Genomic DNA, 23,133 nt, shown 5'->3' with positions numbered 1-23,133 from the left:
CAGGCACTGCTCTGAGGCGGGCAGCAGACCAGGCACTGGGGAATCAGAGAGATGTGCCCAGTCTGGTGTCTGACAGTGGAATAGAGCAGCTCGCTCTGCATTTATTCAATACTCCCTTAGCAAATGCCCTGATCTAGGGAGGCTGCACTAGACAATAATATGTACACAGGAACTACTGCCATAGCCTTAAGCAGCACAAGCATAAAGTGCACTGCTGTTGCCAAAAACTTTTAAGAAAACGCAGTGCTCTCAATGATCAAATCCGTCGGGCCTGCCGCAGTATTACTGGAGTGCTTTGTCGTGTTATTCTGCAAACAGCAGCAGTAACGGGAAGGTCTCTTGAGGTCATCTCAGAGAAAGCACTCAGGAGAAGACTGCGCCCATAAGATCTTCTATGAGAAGTGCCTTTGATCCTTGGCGTTGGCCGATCTCGGAAGCTTTCTGGATCTGGTCAGTCCTGCGTTTGCAGGCACCTAAGGAAAATTGGATTGCAGCCGGATTGGTGTTGGCGGACTGGTGTCCACAGAAACAAGTATGTTCTTCCCTCAGTGGGAACTCTCCTAACTCCTAACTCTCCAACTACCAAGCTCCGCTCCACCCCCCCTCACAGGCTGTCCCTGTGGTCAGGGAAGGGTGTGCTGTACCTGTATGCAGAAAGATCCTAGCTATAGCACTGAACCTTTAACCTCGGGCTGACCTCTGACCTCCCCCTCGCCGCAGGTGAGCGTGACCCAGGCTCAGCGGGAGCTCCTGGACGGGGAGGGGACGCAGCCGCCAGGAGAGGACTGGTCACCAGAGCGCCGTGCATCTCCCCCACAGCTGCGCAGCACTGCCAGCAGCCCGTGAGTCCTCTCCTCCTTTAGTATCTCAGCCATTACTGGCGTCCTGATCCTGAGCACTTTGAACTGGAGTTACTGGACCCATCAACAATTGTCTCAGTTTGCACTCAGGAAGTAAGCTCATTGGGTATCAGCTTTTAGTTGTCAAAACGAAACAAAATGGAGCATATTTGTTATGGCCAATTTTAAAAGTAGCAAACCTTAAGCATGACTGTGGAAGTTTCCACTGGTAGTCTCAGCTCTGTTTTTCTGAAATGGCCACAGCTCAGCTTCATTCAAACCAGCAAAGGGCAGCTTGTTCTGCACTCCACAACCCCTTGAGTAAAAAGTGTCTCCTGCTCTCGGTTCTAAATACTTCAAACAGTTTCCACTGTCTTCTAGCTCCTGTTTCACTCTTCATTCTAATCGAGTCAGTCCCCTTAAGGACTTTAAATACTTGTATCGGATCCCCTCAGTCATCTTGGTTCAAGACTAGAAAAGTTCGGTTCCTTCAGCCTATTAATGTCGGACAAGTATCTGGTAGCTGAGCAATAGCTCTTCTTAAATATTGTGACGACAGTTGTATACAATATTCTAAATGAGGCAATGTAGTGCATCAATTTTACTTAACATTCTCTTAATTAGAGTTATCCCCTCTTAACTCGGTATCCCAACATTGCCTTTTTAATTGCCCAAGTGTTTTCTCGGTTGTGAATGATCTCTAAATGCCTCTTCTCCTACGTTTGCCAGTCTTCCTCATTTGACGTCATCTGCAAGTTGCTGGAAACGGTGGTCCTCCCAAACGACACCCCTTTGGTGACCTGTTCTATAGCAAGGGCCCTGTCTCCAGCCGCTAGGCCGACTGGGCGCTTGGCTTGCACCCTTGTTTGTAGCTGACTGCTGATAAGTGTCAGCTGTGTGACGCTAGGTTCTCCCTCAAGAACAGAATGCTACTGTTTACATTCCAACAACTGGCGTTTGTGGCGCTGCTCACATTTCGCTGGTTTCTTGCGAAACGTAGAATCGAAGCTCTTTGGGGCGCGTCTGAAAGGCGCTATATAACCCGAGGGGCGGTGGCGGTGTTGACGTTGACCGAGCGGTCTCCCTCGCAGGCAGCAGCAGCCCGTCAGGAACATCGCGGAGGAGCTGGACCCCACTTTCAGGGCCAGGCGCCAGGAGGGCGCGGCAGAGGGCCTCGCACCCGCGCCAGCCGGTGAGTGAGGCGCGCGGGCGCCGCGTCCCGGCTTTGTTACAGACGCTCAGAGGTGATGGGGGAGGGTTGGAGAGCGATAGTCTTGGTGGGCGTTCGGCCTTGAAATGACCCCAGTCCAGAAAGAGACGGCAACCACTCTCCACCTGTTGGGAGAACAGCTGCCCGTCCCACTTAATACCCACGAGTCCAGAGGTTCAGCAACACTGGCCCAGAAATCCGTCTCCATTTAGACCATCACGTGAAAGTCCACCCTCATGGTCTTGATCCGTTTGTAAGTGGAAATCCTTTTAAAATGATTACATGGTCAATTCTGGGCATTGCTGCGTGACTGTGAGGTAATACTGTAAGGTGGCTTCACCTGTTCCATGGATACCAGCCTTCTGTTTCAAAACCAGCCATGCCCATTCAGTCTTTCCTTGAGACCTGTGTGCTCGTTGGCGCCTGGGGTTTTTCGCAACCCACTTCTAAGCGGTATTTTTATTTGTTGTCCGTGTGCACTGCAGAAATGCATGTTTCATGTCGACTTCCTTTCTTCTGGGTTAGATCGTGCAGTTTCCTGTGCTACCAGTAGAGCTGTTGATCCTGATCTGTCCTTAAAACTCCAGGGATAGCAAGGCAATAGGCTGGCTTGGATGAGTTTTGTTTTTTTGCGGAATTTGCAGAGCTACCCAGATTGTTTTTAATCGTAGCAAACTCTTCCCCTGAAGTGTCAGCTTCTCTGCCGTGGAAAGAGGTCGCCACCCTGTATTTTGAATGCTGGTTGCGTTTGCCAGGCTTGGGGTTGGCGACCAGGTTAGCCACGTGCTTTCCTCTCCCCCCCTCCAGAGCCCCTCCAGCACCGCGGCCCCTGTGACCACCCCCAGGACAGCTCCGAGCCCGCCTTCGTCAGCCCCACCAGGCGGCACAGCGACAAGGCCACACGCGCCAAGACCAAAGACAAGAAGGAGAGCTGCAAGCAGCAGTGAGCCGGGCTGGACCGGGCTGGACCTGATAGGCTGGCATTCCTGTCTTGAACGGAAGTACGAGAAGGAAGTATGAGACTTCGTAGGACATTTGATTTCCTGACGTTGAATGGATTTTTTTTTTTACCCGAGACGGAAAGGAGCTGTTTTTTTTATTTTTTTATTTTTAAGAGGCGATCGTGATGGGGGGGACTAGCCCTTGGGTTTGCTGTTAAAACCCTTACTTTCAGGGAGCTGTTTGGGGGTTTCTAATGAATGTTTACTCACCGCTGGTCTTGGTAAGTATGGCTCAGTCTCCCTCTGGAAGGGAGCGCTGGACTGGTGGCCTCCGGTCTTGCAGGACGTCTCGCTGTTTCATCACCAGCCGCCTCCAATCTGGGGGCGCCGCAGGTGGTGCAGTGTGGAGGCGTGGGAAGGGAAGGGCAGGGATCATATCCAGGGCGGGGGGAACATCAGAAGTGCGTCGTGATTGGTGTGGCGCTCCCTCTGCGGGTCTGGGGCCCTGCAGCCTGCTGGGCGTCTGTGCTCATCCGTCCCAGGCAGAGCGTCACCCCAGCTTGGGCTCTCGCTACTCTCCGTGCAAGCCCCTGGATCTTAAACCCCCCATCGGATCGTTCCTCTGGCGTACCGGGATGGAATCTTTTTTTTTTTATAACGCCCTGTTCATTTAAGACATCACCTGTCAAATAGGCTTTTAAAAGAGATCCGATTCAAGGGTGAAGTCAGATCCAAAGCATTTACAGCAAACCTGTGTGCAGTTGTTCCAAGACTGGAAAAAAGAGCCTTTAAGGAAGCACGGGTTATCATCTTACATGTCAACAGAAAAACAAAAAGTGATCCTTACTGACTCACTGGTCTTGTCCTAAACGGTGCCTTTGTCCTTGCTTGAGCTTGGGATTGCGAATTCGCCTCTGACGCCGCACACCAGTGACTTCCTGTTCCCAGGACTGTACAGTGGCCTTCACCACGCCAGTCTCCAGGAGGGTCAAGGATTCTGCAGAACTCCACTGAAAAGTAAAATCGGCAGTCCAGTTACAGATTCTGTTTTACCATGCCATTAGAAATAGAAAGTGCAAATGTATCTCAGTCCGCGGTTGTTGGAATTGCACAAGGCTGTTCTGGAGCCTTTACACCACCAGTTCTCCTGATCTTGGAGCTCCCTGTGAATAGCACCATCCGGTTTCACTTCTTTTCTGCAGATATTCCCTGACATAGTTCAAGAAGCATGAGTGAAAGCGCGCCCTTCCTAGAGCTCTTTCCCAGTGCACGGGGCTGATCCTGCTTGGTGGCTGGCCCCCTTCCCGTTGAGAAGCAGGATTGAAAACGGGGAGAGAGAGCCCCCCCCCCCACACACCTTCCTCTCTTTCTCCGTGGTCCTGAATTGCTTTACTGGTGATCTCCAGGGAACGTGGCCCTTGTGCAAGCCCAGAGCCAGAACTCACGAGACGCTCCGTGCCTCTCTCGGCTCTTTCGCACACCCGAGGGCCAGTGTTTCTGTGGACAGTCGGCCCTGACCGAGGAAGTCCAGGGCTGAGCTTCATGGCCGTGGTGGGGAGACGGGACTGAAAGGGAGCGCTCGGTGCCGTCTCGGCGGCGGAGGGCAGAGCACAGATGCTCGTTTCCCGATAGGGCACGGGGCCGTGCCAGCTGCCTGTCTGAAACAGCATCTCCTGCTGGACATCATCTACAGAAAAGAGGATTACAGGATTGAACTGGACTCCGGAGATTCTACAGACCTGCTACTTCAATGGTACAGTAGCTGTCCGGGTATGCATTAACGGCATCTATAGACAGCCTTCAAGCTCTTCCTTTCAGGAAAATGTAGCAGCAGCACTCTGCAATACATCTAATAAATGCACGCTGTAGCCTTACCTTCTGCAGTTGCTGTATTTCCCCAGTTACCAGTGTTAACAGGCATTATCTGTAGAAAGAACTGTTTTACTTTGTTATTGACCGCACTAGAGAGATTTTGAAATAGTCACTGAACTGTATAGTATAGCTTTTTTTTTTTACTTTGGGATGACACTAATATTTAATTTTTTCTATGGTAATAGAATTGTATGGGTTGAATTTTTATGTTTTTATGTTTCTTATAATAGCCCATTACTGTCGTCATTAATCTAAAAACTGCTTTGACTTGCAGTGGGTGTACAGTCTGAAGAGCCCCCGACTTGAAATCCTCTTTTAGTTAGGGGCTCTAGCAGGCTCTGGAGTGGAGATCTGCAGTAGCCAGGTTGCAGGGGGTCAATTATGCATCCAAACGTGTTTAAAAGATGCGTTTTGCTGTGTTGTCATCCATTGCAGTCGAATTTCCACCTTTCTAGAGCTTGTAACTCCAGCTAAACCGAGACCTCTGGAACAAGCCACCTCAGAAGTACAGGTAAATGGAAAAGGTTAAAGTTAGATTTCAAAGGCCTCACCTCATTTAGCTCACGAAGAACAAAAACCTACCATTTTGCCCACAAAGCATCATGCAGTAGACTCCAATCTCCTATCTCCTCTTTCTATAAAGCATTGGATCAAATGAGCTCAAGACCAGCTAACAGGCCGTCGCAAGCTCTGGACGTGTTGGTGAGGCTGCTCTGGGGTGTGCCCGGGAGTTAGTCACGGGGCGTTTGCACAAGTGCACTTGAATGGCAATGAGCTGAGGCCTTCGAAACACAGCTCCACTGTTCCCCCTGTCATGAGATCTGGGTTGTGTTGTGTTGCGATAAAGAAGAAAAGCATGAAAGGAACTAGTTTCATACAGTTTTGGGAAAGTAGCTGAATTTACCTGCTACAAAGGGCAAGGGGAGTTTCACTCAGTCCCTTTCAATGCCTCATTGAATTGAAATGCCCAGTAGTAGTGTCTCCCTGGTTTTTTTTTTTATATTTGTGGATCACTGTGTTCCCTAGCGGATGTTTTCTGAACCTTAGCCCTGACCTGAGTGTATGTTCAGATAGATGAAGCACGATATTGGACTAATCGGGCTTGAATTTGCTTTTTATTTTTCATTTTTGGAGCGCGGGTGCAGCCTTCAGAAGTCAGGGCAGCCGGCCTGCTGTGTGACAAGGGCGGGCGACAGAGAGCCTCAGTTTTGGTTGGCCCGTTTCCGTGGAAACGGCGGAAATGGGCCCACCCTGTGTTAACTTTTGGGCAAACTGTGAAAACATGCAATTATAGAATCCATTTGAAACTAAATCAAGTGCTTTATTCTGCTTTTTTTAGTTGCTTGTTTTTGTATTGTTTCAGTTTATTTTGGAGTCAGGCTGTCGCTGTATTATTCTGTATTACAATTAAAGACAGTTGCAGCAAGTGGCTTGGCGATGTTATGAGTGTCTGAATTTTCGGAGAAGCCAGAATTTCTTCATTCTCCAGCTGCACCAGGTAACAAAAACAGTGGGGTTCTGCATTAAACTCTGCAGTGATTATCCAAAGCAATGCAAACTGAGGTACAGAAACTGGGCTGAAGAACCAGGAGAGGGGAGTGATGATTGATTCAGGCAGGATGTCTTACTTCTGGTCTTGGACTATCTGTTGTGTACACTAATACTGTATATTCCTTAACAGCCATTGTGTTTTTAAGTGCACCAGGTCAGAGCTTGTTTATGGTTCACTCTTATCACCTGAGAATCACTGCATTCAGCATGGATAAGGTTTCCCAAGAAGATGGGTGGGATAATCCTGTTATGAGCGGTTTTATTGCTAGTGTAAAAGGGGGTTAAAAAGAGGGCTCCAGCCTGCTCCTGGAGAGCCCAGTCCTGTCAGTCTTATGGATCTCCTGGTCCCAGAGCTTGGGCAGACCTGTGAGTTCGGTAACTAAGCAAGCAGTCTGTTCAAGTAACGGAAAGCAGATCATTGTGGGATGAAGGGTACTCCCTTATGACTTCTTAGCAACTCAAATCAATGAACTCGATCTCACTCCTTCAACTAAATTGGTGATTAAGTTGGATCAAGGCTTTCAGGACCAGGGGTAGAGACCTCCCCAGAAGCACCAAGGTGTTTAATGGGTTGAAGGGAAATCATCAGTTTCCCTTCGGGATCAATAAAGTCTTACAGTACCTATCTATCCATCTTCAAAGAAAATTCCATCATCCAAAATAAATGCACCCACTCGGGTTTAAAAACCAATGCAGTTTATTTGTATCCTTTGTAGAAATAAATTGAATACTCTTTTGTATAAAAATATTTTTTTAAAAATATGCTGAAAGTAAAAGTAATTCAGAATCCAAAAACAGACATTGATACTTTCATGTTGTAGCAAAACTCAGCACTATAAAATGTATATAATAGCTATGATTGAAAATATTTTACACATCATGGCAGAAACATTTACATGTATCAACACAGACATACACAATACAATAGGTTTATACAAAAACATGGATGATTTTCCTGCTAAGTGCCATTTTTTTGCCACAGATAGTGGCTTATTATTTTATGAGCTACAATCTGGTAGCTTTTTAAATTATCTCACTTCACAATGTATTACAAAACTACAAAATTATAACTGTCTGTGCTTTCAAGCTTGTCAAGACTAGCGTAGTCTGAGAAGCATCAAAAATGCCTGAACCAAGTGCATTTGTATTTTTAATGTAGCTCAGTATGCAACTCTATTTCAAGGGCTAGAGTTTATGTAAATTTAAACGTATATCAAACAGTAGTTTATTTTGCCAGTGTTTAGTTAATGTTCACAATTTGTTTTTACAAAAATACACTAAAACTCAGTCATATGTTCTACACTACTAAATGAAATACCACCAAATATTTCACAAGTAGTGATGGCAACACCAAGTCTGTCTTGAAAGTGACCGTTTGTATTAAGTCTTACAGTAGTTTCCCTCAAAATAAGGTAAACTCAAAACTTGTATAAACATCACAGTTGCAACATAAAAACTCAAATATATTCCACTTTGTGGTAAATTTCCACAGGAACAGCCCTGCTTCCAGACACCCCCACAACAGAGAAATTCTGGTGAATCTTAAATTCAATAAACTATTGCACAACATCACTTTAAAAGTAGTACATTTTGCCTGACATTTTCACTCATTTCCTCTTCAGCTGCTGTCTGTCTTAAATACTAGATTATGTTTCGATTTAAAAAAAAGTACACTCAGGCATGATGTCTTCTGGTCTTGGAATGTCTGTTAAGTACACTTTTACTGCATATTACTTGACAGCCACAGTCTTAAGTGCACCAGGTCAGAGGGTATACTTTCCTGGCCCTCTCCTACCCGTGGAGCAGTCTGGAATCCTTTGGGATGTAATGTCTGAAAGAAACTCCAGCTCGTCATCCCTGCATTCGCTATTCTTCATTAGGGGAGGCTATCGGCTGTTACAGCTGCCCTGAAAAGCTCCATATGCTCAGCTTGTTTAAGATTCACTTGTGGAAAAACTCTTCCCGTCTCTGTCCAAGATCTAAGACGTGTTGTGCTCAGGATGGATTAGGTTTCACATGAGGATAAGTGGGAAAATCGCATTATAAGCTGTAATACTGTAAGTGTATTCCAAAGTGTCATTTCCTGCTTGTACAACAGGGCTGAAACCCAAACCCCACACCTGGAGGGTAATACAGAACAACCGAGGCCTGTCCTAATACAATCCCATTGTGTAACTGTCTGCCATCTGCATGAGTGTCATGCCCTGTCAAGCTTCTGTGCGGCTACAGTTGGGAATTGCTCCCGTGACGAGTAATTGGAAAAACATTACACTACGACGCTTCTGTCCATTACATTTCACTCGGTTGTAGATCTTGCACAACTACCTGCAGACCCGTCCAGATTCCAACCCTCAGATTTGCAGGAAATGGTGACCATTCCTGGCACTTCTGTTCCGGTTCTCCAATCATAAGCCAGCTGCCCCTTTCGGTCAGTGGAGGTATCCCTCATTTAACCGTGGCTAAACACCCTGACACTTCAGCGTCCAATCATCATCCCTCAGAAAGGAGTCCCCTCCGGAACATGGCCGGAGCCCCGTGTCCGTGCTCAGGGGGAACCCCAGCCCCAGGTCGTGTTTCAGGAATGCTGAAATGCACGGGCGAATGTGACGCAGAGCCAGGAAGCCTTCGCGCTGAGGAGACGGCTTGTGGTTTCCAGCTACCCCGCCCACCCCAGCGCTGCCTGCGCACGTGCTGAGCTGACAGGGCAGCGGGAAGGCTGGCAGCGCCAACAGCCAGCCCTGCGCTCGGCTGATGGCTTCAGGGTATTGACAAGACATGTAGCTCTGACTGGAAACAGTGTACTGATCAAGCTTTCCTTTTTTCAGTGCAGTGCAAAACTGAGACATTCCCCGCCTCTTAAAAAAAACCCACCACTGAATAGTACACATTCTATTAATAGCTCACATTTTCAATTTCTTGACGCCTTTGTCTTAACCCTGATTTATAGTACTTAGAAAAGTGGAAACTCCATTTCCAATCCAGTAAAACTTGTAGGACGACTATGCTTTCCTCGCAGTACCTACAGAGATACTTTATCAGCTCCTTCCCCGTAGTAGACAAAGTGATAAAAATACAGTTAGGTGCTGCAGTGTTAATCACCACACTCAGAAATGAGATAGTGTCTCAGCAGGATGCACAACAAAACTGTGAGGTGTGGTTTATCTGAAATGGTGATACGAAGTTTTAAGACTGTGCTCGAGACTTTTTTTTCCCCCCCTCTACCCAAACTCGCCTGTTCGTGGTTTTCTCTACTCCTCCTCCTGCTCACAGTTGTGAGGTGGCAGTAACCAGAAGGTCACACCCTGATGAACAGGGTCCATCAAGTCGAAAAACGATTTAATCAGCACATCGGGGGTCTCGGCCATTATCCAAACGTTACTCCACTTAAAACAATAATTAGAATGTCAGGGTCAGGACAGGCATTCAGTACATTGAACTTTAACTACAGAGCTTCTGGACTCGTGTGCCTTTGGAATGCAGGTTAGGAACTCAGCTAGGACTCTCAGAAAGGACGGATGTTCCTACACTAAGGACAGGAGAAAGTCTACCTTATACAACAAATGATTAAAAAAACTGCTTCTCATTTAACTGGCTGGTAATTAAAATTGGAATCAGGCTTATCTTTGCTGGTTGTGGCTGATTAAATCCTTAGTGAGTGGTACTGGCATGTCAAAATTCACAGTGTTTCAAATGCAAATGCATGAACTTACAAAACTTTATGTTGTGCCCTTGAATGTGGAATAAGGGAGTCCAAAGCACATTAAAGTACGACAGCGCAGTTTCTTAAATAAATTCAGCACGTGAAGAAGATGGTTTCATCTGTTATGGGCAACTCTGCTTCAGGGTAGCTGACTGCTTATGCCTTTTAAACTGTAAATTGTAAGAAGCACCAGTCAAGAGTCAAAGTCCCCAGTAACACTCCTAAAACAGGGCTGCCCACCTCCAGGACTGGGGTTCAGTCCTGCAGGATTTCTATCTTGCTATTAATGAGCAGCTCCTGAAGAGCTAGGAGCAGCTGCTGCACTGCTCTACCGAGGCCAGGAATGAGGTCGAATACCTGGTTAAGAGCCGAGCTGCAGTGAAAACCTGTGGACACAGCCGCCCTCCAGGAGAGGAGAAGAAGACAGGGTACATTTTTTGGCTACATTAGTATTGCAATAAATATTAGAGGAGTTCAGTACTACCAGCAGGAACTCTTACCCCACCCCCCACTGCACAGGAACACAAGCTGAACAATTCTGAAATCCTGTTGAATCTCCCCGCCCACTGTCCACAGAGCAATTCTCTTGACCTGAAAGGATCAGGTAGAAGCACCAATCCTGCATACAAGCTGTCCAGACAGAGCCGGTACGAGGAAGTCCATAAGGTGTGGCGCATGGTGTAGCCCAAGCTCAACCTGTGAAACTCGTGGCTGGAACACGGTCACCTGCCACATCAGTGAGCAAACACGCACGCACGCACGCACGCACGCACGCACGCACGCACGCGCACACGCACGCGCACACACACGTCTGGTCCAGATCTACCTCGACCTTGCTCCCTGACGCACAGCCCAGCTCGACCCAGTAAGGACAGTGGAAGGGGGCGGGGAGAAATTCCAGTTCGCCCACTTGGTCCCTGCCAGCCTCGCCCCGTCACACCAGCTTGGTCTCGGAGTCCACCGACTCCATGCTGCTGCCCTGCTCCTGCTGGGGGCCGTGACAGCTGCAGCAGTCCTCCTCCTCTCGCACGGCACGCTGGGAAGACTCTGCAGCGGGAGGGCGAGAGAGAGGCCACGTTACACAGCGGTCAGGTGGCCGCGGGAGGGCGGGGGCTTGCTGTGGAAGGACACGCTGCTCTGACATGGCGCCGCGGGAAAGAGAGGCCTCACCTGGCAGGGGCTCCTTGCTGCCTTTCCTGCGGTTGGCCAGGATGCAGATGGTGACCATGATGAAGGCACCCAGGCCCAGACACATGGCTGCTATCAGGGCTGCGAGTCTCTCTGTTCCATCTGCAATAAAACACACAGACTTAGCATGACACCGCTGCCACAGCGTACACACATGACACAGATATCACACACACACACTGCTGCCACAGCGTACACACATGACACAGATATCACACACACACACACTGCTGCCACAGCGTACACAATCATACACACAATCGGGGACACACTGCACACATACCACAGACAGAATTCAGTCCTGCATGCCCAGACTGCTTAGGACAGAGCACAAGAATTGGCAGAGTTTTTGAGGTTTTCCAAACAGACTAATAATAGCCTCATGCGACTGACCGAGTTAATCAAGAGGATGTTTTCTAGATGAAAAATGAGACAAGGACCAAGGACACAGGAGGGGGCATGAGGACCAGGAGCTTTCAGGACAGAGACACTTCCTTACACGGGCCACAGCAGTCTAGAACAAACTGCCTGGACACCCTGCAAAAGCAGAACCTCTGAAAGGTTCCTGCTAGGGTTGCTAAACAAGACAAAAACACAAGTTGTGCCTCCTCTCATTTCTACTTTCTTAAGTTCTTATGTCCGTAAGAACCTGCAGCACAGCAAATCTGACATGGACCCAAGAGCTTCTCCATCTCTGTACAAAGGGCTCTGACTAGGATCACGGCCCAGGGCAGAGGTTTCCTGGCGAGAAAGCAGGTTCCTGGGGTATAAGTGGGGCAAACCAGACAGCAACAACCCCCGTCATTGAGGGCACATAAGGGCACGCACATTGACTTAGCTCAAATGTCTTTCAACACCACTCTGTTGTGCAATGCAAGAGTGCACACAGTTGGGAGTTAGTTTCTGGAATCCGTCTGGTATCAGGCTAGTCTTGTAAGATAAGGCCTTATACCAGGCATTTCAAAACCCAGAAAACTAATTTAAATTGTAAGCTGAGTCATGACGGTGATAAAAATAGACTTTCTGCATCAGCAGTTGCACAATGTAAAAGCATCCAACTGTAAAATCTGCAATCTTGTAAAAATGCTAGCTTGTGTAATGCACTGCGTGGGATATGGTTGTAAATGAACTGAACTTTTATATCCCGTTCTGTTTGTTCTGCTGCCAGATAGTGAGAGAGGAGTATACGTCGCCACCACAAAAATTCACCCCTCTGCACTCTCAATGTTTGTGCATTATTCTTCCTGGACTTTTATGCTGAGTATAGTGAGTATATTACTTCATTTGTCTCGTTAAAAGAATGAAAAATGATGACTTGGGCTGTCCTAGTTTCAGTAGCCTGACTCATTCTAGGAAAGAGAATGCTTGCAAGTTGTGAGGAAGCTGTCTGCACAGGAACGGGCTCCACCTGCAAACCCAACAAGTTTCTAAACAACTAGGACAGAGGGAGGCTGATCTTACGCAAGTGTGTGCATCTGATCCTGCAAATCGGAGGTTGTGAGGTTATTCTGCTGTACGAAACCGCACTGGCGAACATAAAAGAGCAGAGAAAGCGTCATTCATCAAGTCATGAAAATGACACAGAGGAATGAGGAGAAATTGTACTCCAGCCCATGAGTCAGCAAGGACTGAAGATCAAAGGCGGTCCTTCAGCCCCACATCCAATTCTGCTTCTGACCTGTTTACACCCGCCCAGTTCACCGAAGTTGTGAGTGCAGCCACACTGCTGACCTGGCAATGAATTTCGAACAGCTTTGGCATCAGCTGTCATGGCTGGCCACTTGGTCCAATGGCACAACACCAAAGTGGACCAGCCTTGAATTTTGAATCGGTAACCTCCGGACAGCAGTGATCACCCACCACTCTGAACTGCTTTGGCCACAACACCTTATTTTCTGTGTAGAAAGCAGGTGGGACACATTATAAGTCAGGCAAGTGAAACAAACCCCCTACTGCTTAACATTCTGATCGGTTTCATTTTCTCTACACTGCAGACTCTTGTACAAACAGTGCAGGACTATACGAACCATGCTGTAAAAAAAAAATAAATTATATTATTTTAACTGCAACTAAGTTCAAGATAGTCAGACATGCAATAAGTATCTGGGAATGTGTGTTGTCTTATATAAAGTAACTTGCAGCTTGCTACACCTGAAATTATTGGGAAGAGTGTCTTGCAACAACTGGGGTTTTGCCCTGAATTCTGTTCATGTCTGAGCAAACGGAGTCTTCTTTGTGTCTGTGGGACTCAGCGCAGCCTGAGCCCATTCACGCTTGGCCTGATGCCCTCTCTTCCCCTTTCCCAACCAGCGCCGCAGAATTCTTGAAAGCATCACCGTTCAAGCTCGTCCTTCCGGGGTTCATTAAAGAGCAAGAGACTTCCAGTTTCCACAACCCCACAAGAAAAACCAGAGAAACCACAATCAGATTAACCTTTTGACTTCCAGCAAGAGTGAAACTGCGCAGTAAGTGCAACATCCTAACGGCTGCGCAATCAGCTCTAGTGAAAGTCACCGAACGAATGAAAAGACCGAGCGACTCCTTGTGTGTTCCTAGATATCTGCGTTTGCATAACACCACATGGGAATGCTATATCAGTGAGGCAACGCTCACGTTTTCGGTTCTGTTTGATCTCCCTACGCTCCTTGTAGCTGCGGTTGCTCTTGTTTTAGAGTCTGCCTCAGCGGTCTGTGAACAGGACAAGTATTTTTCTCCATGCCAGGGACAGGAACTGGGAATTAGGACCTGCAATTTCCTTCATGCCTGGTGAGTAGGGCAAACCATTAAAAGATTTCTTTTCCAATTTGCAACTGCCAATTTTTTTTTTAATCCTATTTAGCCTTCTCACTTTGAAATGGACGATCCTTAATCAGCTCGGTTTGTTTCCACACCTGTACTGCAGCGGGAGAATGTGAACACGATGCTCAGAGGTGGTCACCTGTCGGAGCCCTTTGTCATTGGACAAGCTACAGTGCCCTTGGGAGGGCTGTCAGGCCCGACCTGAACTCCAAGGAAACAGACCGGCAATTCGCGAAATCAGAACAGGAACGAAAGAGTATAAATGCCATTGGCGAATCAGTAACATCCCGGTATTGCATCTACAAAATATACACAGAACTATAAAAAAAGCTAAATTTGAACAGACAGAATAGCTCATAAACACTGCATAGATCGTAGGGCTAGGAGGCAGGGAGCAGTTTATACAAGCATGCAAGCCTGAGTTCATTTTTAACATTGACTGAAGCGGGCAGGTTAGAAGCACCGATGGTGTCCTACACACGGATATTTCCTGCAGGCGTTTGGAAGCCAGTTTAAAAGCTCGGACACTGGCGCAATCTAAGAGCCTCACCTGGTCTTGGAATTGAAGGCAGGGTGATGATGCTGGGACTGGCCGTCGACATCACTGCGACTGGAGGGGGTCCGCACACAATGTCAGTCTTGTCCGTGCCTTCTTGAACAATCACCTGGCTATTATTGCAGCTGGAAGAGCCAGAGATCAGGGAGGAATCGGTCACGCCAATAAGGACAGCACTTACTGCCGAGATGAGCACTGCTCTCATCTCAGTCTCTGAACTTCAGAGGACAGCGGCACGTGCAGCAGTCCTCCCACAGCAAACATTCCCAGCCTCCTCGTGATCCTTTACCCTTTAACGGATATTCCGATTGCTACTATACGTTTTGGAGGGAAAAAAAAAGAGAATTTCGTATAGGTTTTTAATCGGGAATTGCCAAACACCGCCCTGTCCAGAACTGCCGAACTCGGCACCACGACCCCTGCGCCAGTAGGGAGGAGGGGCGCCTCTCCCGGGTAGTCCTGGATATCGGGGTTCAGCCTGCCCTGTGAGGTGTGTCTTACTGCCCCAGCCCCTGGCAGCTCCAGTAAACTCTTTTCTAACTGTGCTTTTGCCTCCGTTTGGTGGCTTCATGGACAACACAGCACATTCAACCGACCAAAGCTTCATTTTCTTCCTTTATTTCTACACAAGAATGTAAGAAAGGTTCCAAACGAAAAGAAGCCATTTGGCCCATCTAGACCGAAGTTTGGTCGTTAGCAGTTAATTGATCTTAAAGGATCTCATCCAGCCATTTCTTGAAAAAAAAAAAGAAACAGGGTATCAGCTTTAACAACAAGGCCAAGTAACTTGCTCCACCTGTTCTCACCATTAAATGCACTGAATCACCAGGTGCCTGCATTCCCAGATAGGCACTTTACTACGGATAAAGGCGTCTACATTACCACGTACATTACTACATCTACAGTACATTACTAGGCAGGCAAATTGAGAACAAGTGATGGTTTCCAGTGATGACCTGGGGAACATTGATACAGCAGGGCTTTTACAAGAGCAATCTAAGCCCAGTATCCTCAAGGGTACAGCAGCAGTGTCATCTTGTCTCTGATGGAGCTCAGCTCAGGTGATTTGGTCTTTAAAGGTGGGCGGGTATATTCTTTTGCCTAGATGGCACTACATGCTGGTAGGAAACAAGTCTCGTCCAGTTAGTATCTGAGTGCCCTTGTCTGAACTGGGGGCTTGACTGCATTTCTCTGGGACTTACCTCTGGGACCATTTCCTGCACTCCCTATGCATCTGGTCGTTGAAGGTCCCGTGGGGACAAGGCTGGCAGGTCCCTGCGCACAAAGACACCGAGAGTTAGTGCTCACCCGGGCCCGGCCCCCACAGAGCCAGCGGCCCTCATCCCGCGTCTGGAGCAGCTTGGCAGCGCATTTCTGCCACCGCAAAGTAACCGTGAAGCATCAAGGAATTTTTCTCATTTTCGGTTCCCTGCCTTCCCGACCACGTGATTTCCCTGCGCCCTCGTGTGATGTGACGCGTGCAGTGATAAGGGTAGAGGCCGCTTTTTTCCCCCCCCTTTTGCCGTGCGAACTTTCCTCAGCATCGACCCCCCCCTTAACCAGTGGGAGCGCAGAGCCTGTGTAACAAGCGCTGTGAAGGAGACCCGTGGGCTCTGTGCCTCGCGCTAGATTACTACTGCCCTTCTGTTTCCTGCTCTGGTCAACTCGAGAAGGGCCCGAGGCCCGTCTCCAGCTGCCCTCTCGGAGAGTGGACACGAGGGCCGACAGGCACTGCGTCATCACGTCACCTAGCATGACCACATGAGGGTCCGGAGAGCTTCTGCAAGGCTAGTCTCTCAGCTATCGCAATCCTGCTGGATTCCAAGAGTCCTGTAGCTATTTCATCCACTTTCTCCTGACTACATTTACAAAGCTTTTGCCCCAAGTTCAGGACCTCCAGGACACTACATTAAGAGCCCCCTGGGCAAATGAAATGCTTTTTATTTTGTAATGACAGTTTGTTTTCCCTTTGTTACCAAGTGCAATAAACGCAGTGTTTTCAGAACACAACTTTTTAAGCATTCTTGTTGGTCTGTTTATAACTGAATAATATCTGAGGGTAAGGTACAATTTTGTTATTATGACCAATAATAATAGTTTTGTGGGATACATTGACAGGGATGGTGGGTCCTTACTTTTAACTGGCTCCTCGCCCTTCCCACACTCCTTGACGCAGTATGAGCAGTGCTCATCTCCACAGCGGTACCCCTCCACACACGTGCACACGGTGTTCTTGTCTGCTGTGCAGTTTTCTTTCACTTGCTGTTTACCTGGAAGCAGGACAGAGAAGCAGATGTAACGCAGAAGTTCTGATGCGATACAAGCTGATAAAAAATGTGACGCACAACACCAAGCACCAAAGGCAGCATACACAAACACATCACTGCTACAATGGGTGCATCATGTATGGTCCAAGGAAGATGTTTGTGCAGATAGCTGATAGTTATAACATAGGTGTGGAGGTTTTTTGGGGGAAACCTGGGCAATTCCACTATTATTAAGGTACTGCAATAATATAATAAGAGGGAGTTGGGAGTTTTGAACTTCAGTTTCTTTGTCAATGTCAGGGGTGGCCACCCCTCATCCTGTAGAGCCACATTCCAGCAGGTGCTTTAAGTTACAACTAGGTCATCCATTAGGAATACATGAGTTTTGATTTAATCAGTTTCTTATTGGTTCATTTAGGACAGGAATGGCCCAGCTGTGTTTAAAGGAGTTGTAGCACATTAGTATTTTCACTTCAAATGATCTCCAGGCAGCTTAATGGAACATTTCACCAGTACAGGTGAAAACAAAGTGGTTCCGAGTGTTTGAAAATGACGGATTTAGAGTTTACAAATAAAGCTCACCGCACTGTAGCTCCCCATGGACCAGGACTGACCAATCCTGGACTTTGCCATGCAAGACCTTTGACCTCAGTCATTTGCCTATATATTCAGGGTTTCTCCTGATATTCTTATTTTGTGGTTTGTAGTGTTGGGATACATAAAACAGAAAGCAGGTAACCTTGCAAACATGTGATAAACTGAGCTATTGTTATAGTACGTTTTTTTTGTCAACAGAATTCCCAGATTCTGATTCTGATTCTGGCTGGGCCATCTCCCCAACATCTGAAACAAGGAGAGGCAGGGTTTTCTATCAGACTAGCTGGAGGATGTCAGCCAGTGAGCTGGCAGGGACTGCTCTGTGCCTGGCCCTACCTGTGCAGGTGGAACACTTCAGACAGTGAGCTGGCAGGGACTGCTCTGTGCCTGGCCCTACCTGTGCAGGTGGAACACTTCAGCCAGTGAGCTGGCAGGGACTGCTCTGTGCCTGGCCCTACCTGTGCAGGTGGAACACTTCAGCCAGTGAGCTGGCAGGGACTGCTCTGTGCCTGGCCCTACCTGTGCAGGTGGAACACTTCAGACAGAAGTTGCAGGAGCTGGAGGGCGCGTAGGTGTTCTTCTCACACGGGAGGCACAGGTTCTTGGGTTCGCGCCCACATTTGAGGTAGGACAGATGGTGCCCTGAAAGCAGACACACAGATGCAGCAAGGTGAACCTCGTTTTTCCCCTGGGTATGATCAGCCAAGAGCACTTCAAACAGAACTGGAGACTTTCCCACGTTTTGTAGAACACAGACCAGGACAGCAATTGAACATTTTCTTACCCTTGACATAGAACATCCATTATTTAAGAAGAATTAAAATTCAGAAATCTGAAATTGAATGACTCAGTGTTGTATAAAGAGATTTACTGTGAAGTACCCGTTGATAGGGGCACTCAGTGGCAACTCTTCTGGTCCACCTAGCTGTTGTCATTGTGGCCAGTCTCTTTGTTATGTAGAAACCAGGATTAACTCTGTCATATAAAAACCACAAATTGCAGGCTCACGTTTTTAAATGACTCATTAAAACTAATAGTATCATAGTTATATTGTTGCAGTCAATGTCATTACTGAAGAAAGAGCCCTGAATTTCAGAAGTGAAAGACTAAACACCTGTTGGAAGTTTCTATTCGAGTCTTACTCATGGATTTCCTGCTTCTAAAAACCAACCTCAAACAGAAACATGACAAATATCCATCAGATTTATTTTCTAACCACTTCATTAGTTTCGCATGCAACGGGTGCAAGGCAGGGTTCACCCTGGATGGGACGTTAGCCCACCATAGGGCACATAGACATGAACACTCTCACACCAGGGCCAATTTTCCCAGAAGCTAAGTCATCTACCAGCACGTCTTTGGATTATGGGAAGAAACCAGAGCACGAACACAGTGAGAACATACAAACTCCACACAGACAGCACCACAGGAACTGAACACAGGCCCCCAGCGCTGCCAGGTATCAATGCTAACCACTGCAACACCATGTCACCTTGATAAATACAAAGGCTTACTGTACAACTACTTTTTTTCAGCCTCCAATATACACTTTAGGAAGTTGAAAGACTATAAAGAGTACCCAAGCAAAGGGAATTTCACAAAGGCATTTGCGGGAAATGCAGCATTTCTCTAAATAGTAATTTAAATCTCAGCTGTAAATCCATATCTGTATACTGCACCCCTCTTTAATTACTTACAGAAGTCTTGCTGATGTCGGCGTTTATTTTATCCATCGGCCATAAAGCACACCTCCCTGAATACTCCAAACTGTTCAACATTAGTCTCCTGCCTGAGCTGCAGGCTAGTGATGACAAGCACAGACACTGCTCTGAGAGAGTCCAGCACTCTGAAGCTTGTCTTTTTGAAGGCAGACAGATATATGTGCTACATGGCTGCTCTTATGTTTTTTTCCCCACTTATCACAACCCCAAGTTCAAAGCACTACATAAGGTTATTTGTCCCATTTCACTACAGTAATCCTGCAAAGCTGGATGTGTGTTTTGAAAGGGTATTCTTTTTCTAGAAAGAGACTGAGTGAAGCAGCAGCTTGAAATATCTAGTGTACACAGACTGGATAAAGCCACGGGTTCATTTTTTTTTGCTACAACCGTCCGTTCCTTGTCTCACTTCCTCCACTGGTATCCCACATTCAAACGTTTAACCCATTCAGCCCTGCCAACTGCCCCAAGAGATGGCTGACATCTCTCCGCTTGCAAAAAATCCACAGGGAGTCTGCCCCCAAACACAATCTGGGGTCTGAACGGGTTAAGATGAAGTGAGCATGGCTTGTTAACATTACAAGAAATAGTCCAAGCCCCGATCTGGGTGACTGCTGATGATGCATGCTCCGGCGCCACTGACATGGGGAGACAGGGTGTCCACTTCATGAATGATCGGTACAAGAAGGGTCCGGCAGGAATGCTCTGCGGCAGTTCTGTGATTTCAGGTTGTGCTAACTGAGCAGCACAAGTCAAAGTGATAAAGAGCGACTGCAACGATAGAGGACAAATGCACAAGACACAGGTACCAATTCAATAATAATCATTTTGGTAATCACTCAAAGGCCTTCTACATTTAATGTTAAGATAACAAAGGTTTTGAAGGTCTTCCTTTTGACTGTTCTCACATTAACCATTTAATTGCCATTATGGACATGCGTTATTGAAGCACTTCTAAACGCTCATCAGTTTCAATGGCCGGAAACACAGAGAGAACATACGAACTCCACGCAGATAGCACACCTGAACCCAGGGCCCCAGGTACACTGTGCCACGGTACTGCTCACTTATTCCTAATTTGTTTTAAATCATTTGTTTAACCAGATAAGTCAATTGAAAACAGATTTTCAGACACTGTGATGAGCATATGACCTGTTTATACAGCAGAGCATTTACTGGTGCAATCGAGACTGGTACAAAAGGACCAGGGATTTGAACCCACAACCTTCTGGGGGCTGGAGCCCTAACCCATCACACTGCATTGCTGCCGCATTGAAATCATCTCAAACCTGGATTCCTGGGACTGGCTGGACTGGTTTTCTGGACAGATCTAAAAATACCTGAAAAATGGTATCCCATGCTTATGAAAACCTAAAAGTGAAATGATCCTGTTACACTAACTTGCTTGTCAGTGGAATGCTCCCGGAACTCAGAGAACATCATCAAAATTATTTATAACCAAAGGACACAGAGTCTTTAAAAAAATGCAACATCATATTTACTCAACTGTAGTAAAAGACACATCTTGAAACAAGACACATGGGGAGTCACAAGGCTTATCCCGTGCAAAAATGTTACTATGGTGCTTTTCTTTTTCAGCTGACTCATTACTGGCTGCTACTACCAAGGGATTTCTGAAAAAATACCACTGTACATTCCTTTATTGGTTTGATGCACTCTGGTGTTCATCTGATGGGTTTGGTATTAGTAGGTTTTGCCAGCTGCCAAAATCAAACATTCGCAGAATTTCAGTTCCTCTCCATTTGCCTAAAGCTACCTCAATGCCTGCCTTATCTCCTGTCACACTGGCTTTCAAAACGACTTTCACATCTGAGGTGCCCAATGTTAGTATGTACTTCTCTTTAAATGGCAATCCCCTGGCTGACGAAACTTTCGGAGAGCAAAACCACCAAAAAGAATGCACAAAAAATATACTCCATTGAATCAGAGCACTATCTGAAGTAAGCAAGCCAACTTCTTCTTAAATACGATCATCAGTGCATTAACAAGGCAGGACCACAGAAGTACTTTTTAAAACTGGCTGGAAGTTATTACCCAGTCTCCCGTTTTTTTTGGGGGGGTGTTGTTTGAAACATGTAAAATAGGGCAAATCATCCAATCTGATCACAGAGCAGAGGCTTCCTGACTGACACAAAATGCACTGCAGATCGAGAACGACAAACCCCTGCCTGAACTCGGAGCTCAGTGAGGCAGTGACGCAGGCGCGGGTCGGACGGCGCAGGTGAAAATCCCTCCCCTCGCGCGTTCGCGTTCGGCGAGGCAGATCTTTAAAATCAGGTAATTCAGAGTGGGAGGCGCTGTGTCACCATGAGCAGTCTGCGGCCCGGGGGATGACAAGGCCAGGAAAATCTGAGGTTGCAAAGCGGCGGGCGAGAGTCACGGTCACCAGCTGCTGAATGTATGACGCATGTCGCCCTCTGTGGCAGCACAGCTACTGTCTGCCCTGGGGTTTCACCTCAGAGCCTGAGTAATACTTTGCGATGCACTCTGTGGAATCAAGTGAAAATAACTGAAGTACATACTCTAACCCAGGATCTGCTAGAAAAACAAAAAACTGGCCTGAGGACGTCTTTAGATTTTCGCTGCTAACTTATCCCATCACATGAATCCATTTCATGAATTTAATGTATGTGTGGTATACAGTACATATATACAGAATGCCAAAAAGTATGGAAGTTCAATGTGGGCTTATTGATGAGCAGATAAGCAGGACGAGATTAAGAAACAAATGCTTTCTTTTGGTGAAAATGTAAGGAGCTGCCTTTCGGGGATACTTCATTAGAGACTGCACAACTGCAATCACCAGTTCTTCACATCCTTCATCACCAGAAAGGAGCTGCTGCACAATCAGTATTATACTTTTTTAGGTCCGGTTCTATTGCAGAAGTGCGGGGCGCTCACCCAGCACAGCTAACAAGAGCGTAGCTCAGGGAATAGACTCCCGGTGCGCACAGTACTGCATTCCTCCAGCCTCTGTCATGTTTTTTTAACAACTGGTACTCATCGCTGAAACTCGTCAGCAGGAATCTCATCATGAAACCACGCCAAGCCTCTTACAGCAGCGGCTCTCGGGGCTGTGAAGCAAGTTTCCTTCCTGCGGGGCTCGGAGAGCCATGAGGTCTACCGGCTGGCTAAGAAGCCCAAGAGTGGAGGCACGGCACAGTCGGGGGAGAAGGCAGAAGCGGGGCAGAGCGCCCCCTGCCTGACAAGGCAGTCTTACCTCTGTGGCACTCTTCACAGCACACCTGGCCTTGGTCTTTCTCACTGGGTGTCCACTTCTTACAGCCCACGTCCTCCGCGCGGCCGCGCGCGAGCAGGACCACCGCCGCCAGCAGGTGCAGCAGGAGCCCCCAGGTCACCCCCATGTCGCTGCTCCGCATTCCGTACCCCTCACGCGCTCCGAGAATCCCGACTGCGCACGTGCGGGCTTGCTTGCCACTTCCCGAGATAAAGAGGCAGGTCCTGGCAGATGGGGTGACTGTCTGGTGCGGGGTGGGGGGGTCGCTCTCCTCACAAAGCTGATTTCAAAGGGAGAGAAGCGTCAGGCCCTGTATTTTCCCTTCCCAGCAAACCTGGCTTCCCTCCACTGGCCCTCGGCCTGTGATCATCCGTCAGCTTCACTCACAGCCGGCTGTCCCGTCGTTCCCAGCCGGCATGCCACAGAATCCATCTCTGTGCTCCTCAGTGAGCTGAGTGGGCAGGGACGTTCCCACCGACAGCCAATGACTGTCATTCCAGAGAGGAGCAGCAGAGGATCTGCGGAATGACTGTTCAGGGAAGCTGGATTGGAATTAAGTTTCTTTCCTGTAAATGCTTGACCGGTCCCGATGTGTATACGATTTTGAACATCCCCCCCCCCCCCCCCCACCAGTCC

The 23,133-nt window shown here is 47.6% G+C and overlaps 2 protein-coding genes across 11 annotated transcripts in view; one reads left to right on the top strand and one right to left on the bottom strand.

Annotated features, from left to right (window-relative positions):
- Nucleotides 1–6,292, top strand: part of ccdc50b (coiled-coil domain containing 50b) — a 51,000-nt gene extending 44,708 nt beyond the window's left edge. For 7 of the 8 annotated variants that reach the window (XM_088617588.1, XM_088617587.1, XM_088617589.1 and 4 more), the window contains 3 exons: nucleotides 721–842; nucleotides 1,931–2,031; nucleotides 2,857–6,292. In XM_088617588.1, the coding sequence (XP_088473714.1) occupies nucleotides 721–842; nucleotides 1,931–2,031; nucleotides 2,857–2,996 (363 nt within the window). In that variant the 3' untranslated portion in view covers nucleotides 2,997–6,292. The other variant, XM_088617593.1, reaches the window with a different exon arrangement.
- Nucleotides 6,293–7,092: 800 nt separating this feature from the next.
- tnfrsf9b (tumor necrosis factor receptor superfamily, member 9b) overlaps nucleotides 7,093–23,133 on the bottom strand; it is a 45,184-nt gene continuing 29,143 nt past the window's right edge. For all 3 annotated transcript variants that reach the window (XM_088617598.1, XM_088617600.1, XM_088617599.1), the window contains 7 exons: nucleotides 22,480–22,777; nucleotides 18,040–18,162; nucleotides 16,792–16,926; nucleotides 15,859–15,931; nucleotides 14,651–14,781; nucleotides 11,284–11,403; nucleotides 7,093–11,160 (listed from right to left, as the gene is read on the bottom strand). In XM_088617598.1, coding sequence (XP_088473724.1) covers nucleotides 11,048–11,160; nucleotides 11,284–11,403; nucleotides 14,651–14,781; nucleotides 15,859–15,931; nucleotides 16,792–16,926; nucleotides 18,040–18,162; nucleotides 22,480–22,639 — 855 coding nt within the window. In that variant the 5' untranslated portion in view covers nucleotides 22,640–22,777 and the 3' untranslated portion in view covers nucleotides 7,093–11,047. The remainder of the gene's footprint in view (nucleotides 11,161–11,283; nucleotides 11,404–14,650; nucleotides 14,782–15,858; nucleotides 15,932–16,791; nucleotides 16,927–18,039; nucleotides 18,163–22,479; nucleotides 22,778–23,133) is intronic.

The sequence above is a fragment of the Lepisosteus platostomus genome, chromosome 23, assembly GCF_059453375.1.
Source record: "Lepisosteus platostomus isolate fLepPlt1 chromosome 23, fLepPlt1.hap1, whole genome shotgun sequence".
Taxonomy (NCBI): domain Eukaryota; kingdom Metazoa; phylum Chordata; class Actinopteri; order Semionotiformes; family Lepisosteidae; genus Lepisosteus; species Lepisosteus platostomus.
Note: the sequence above shows the minus strand (reverse complement) of the source record. Positions and strands in the feature narration are given on the sequence as shown.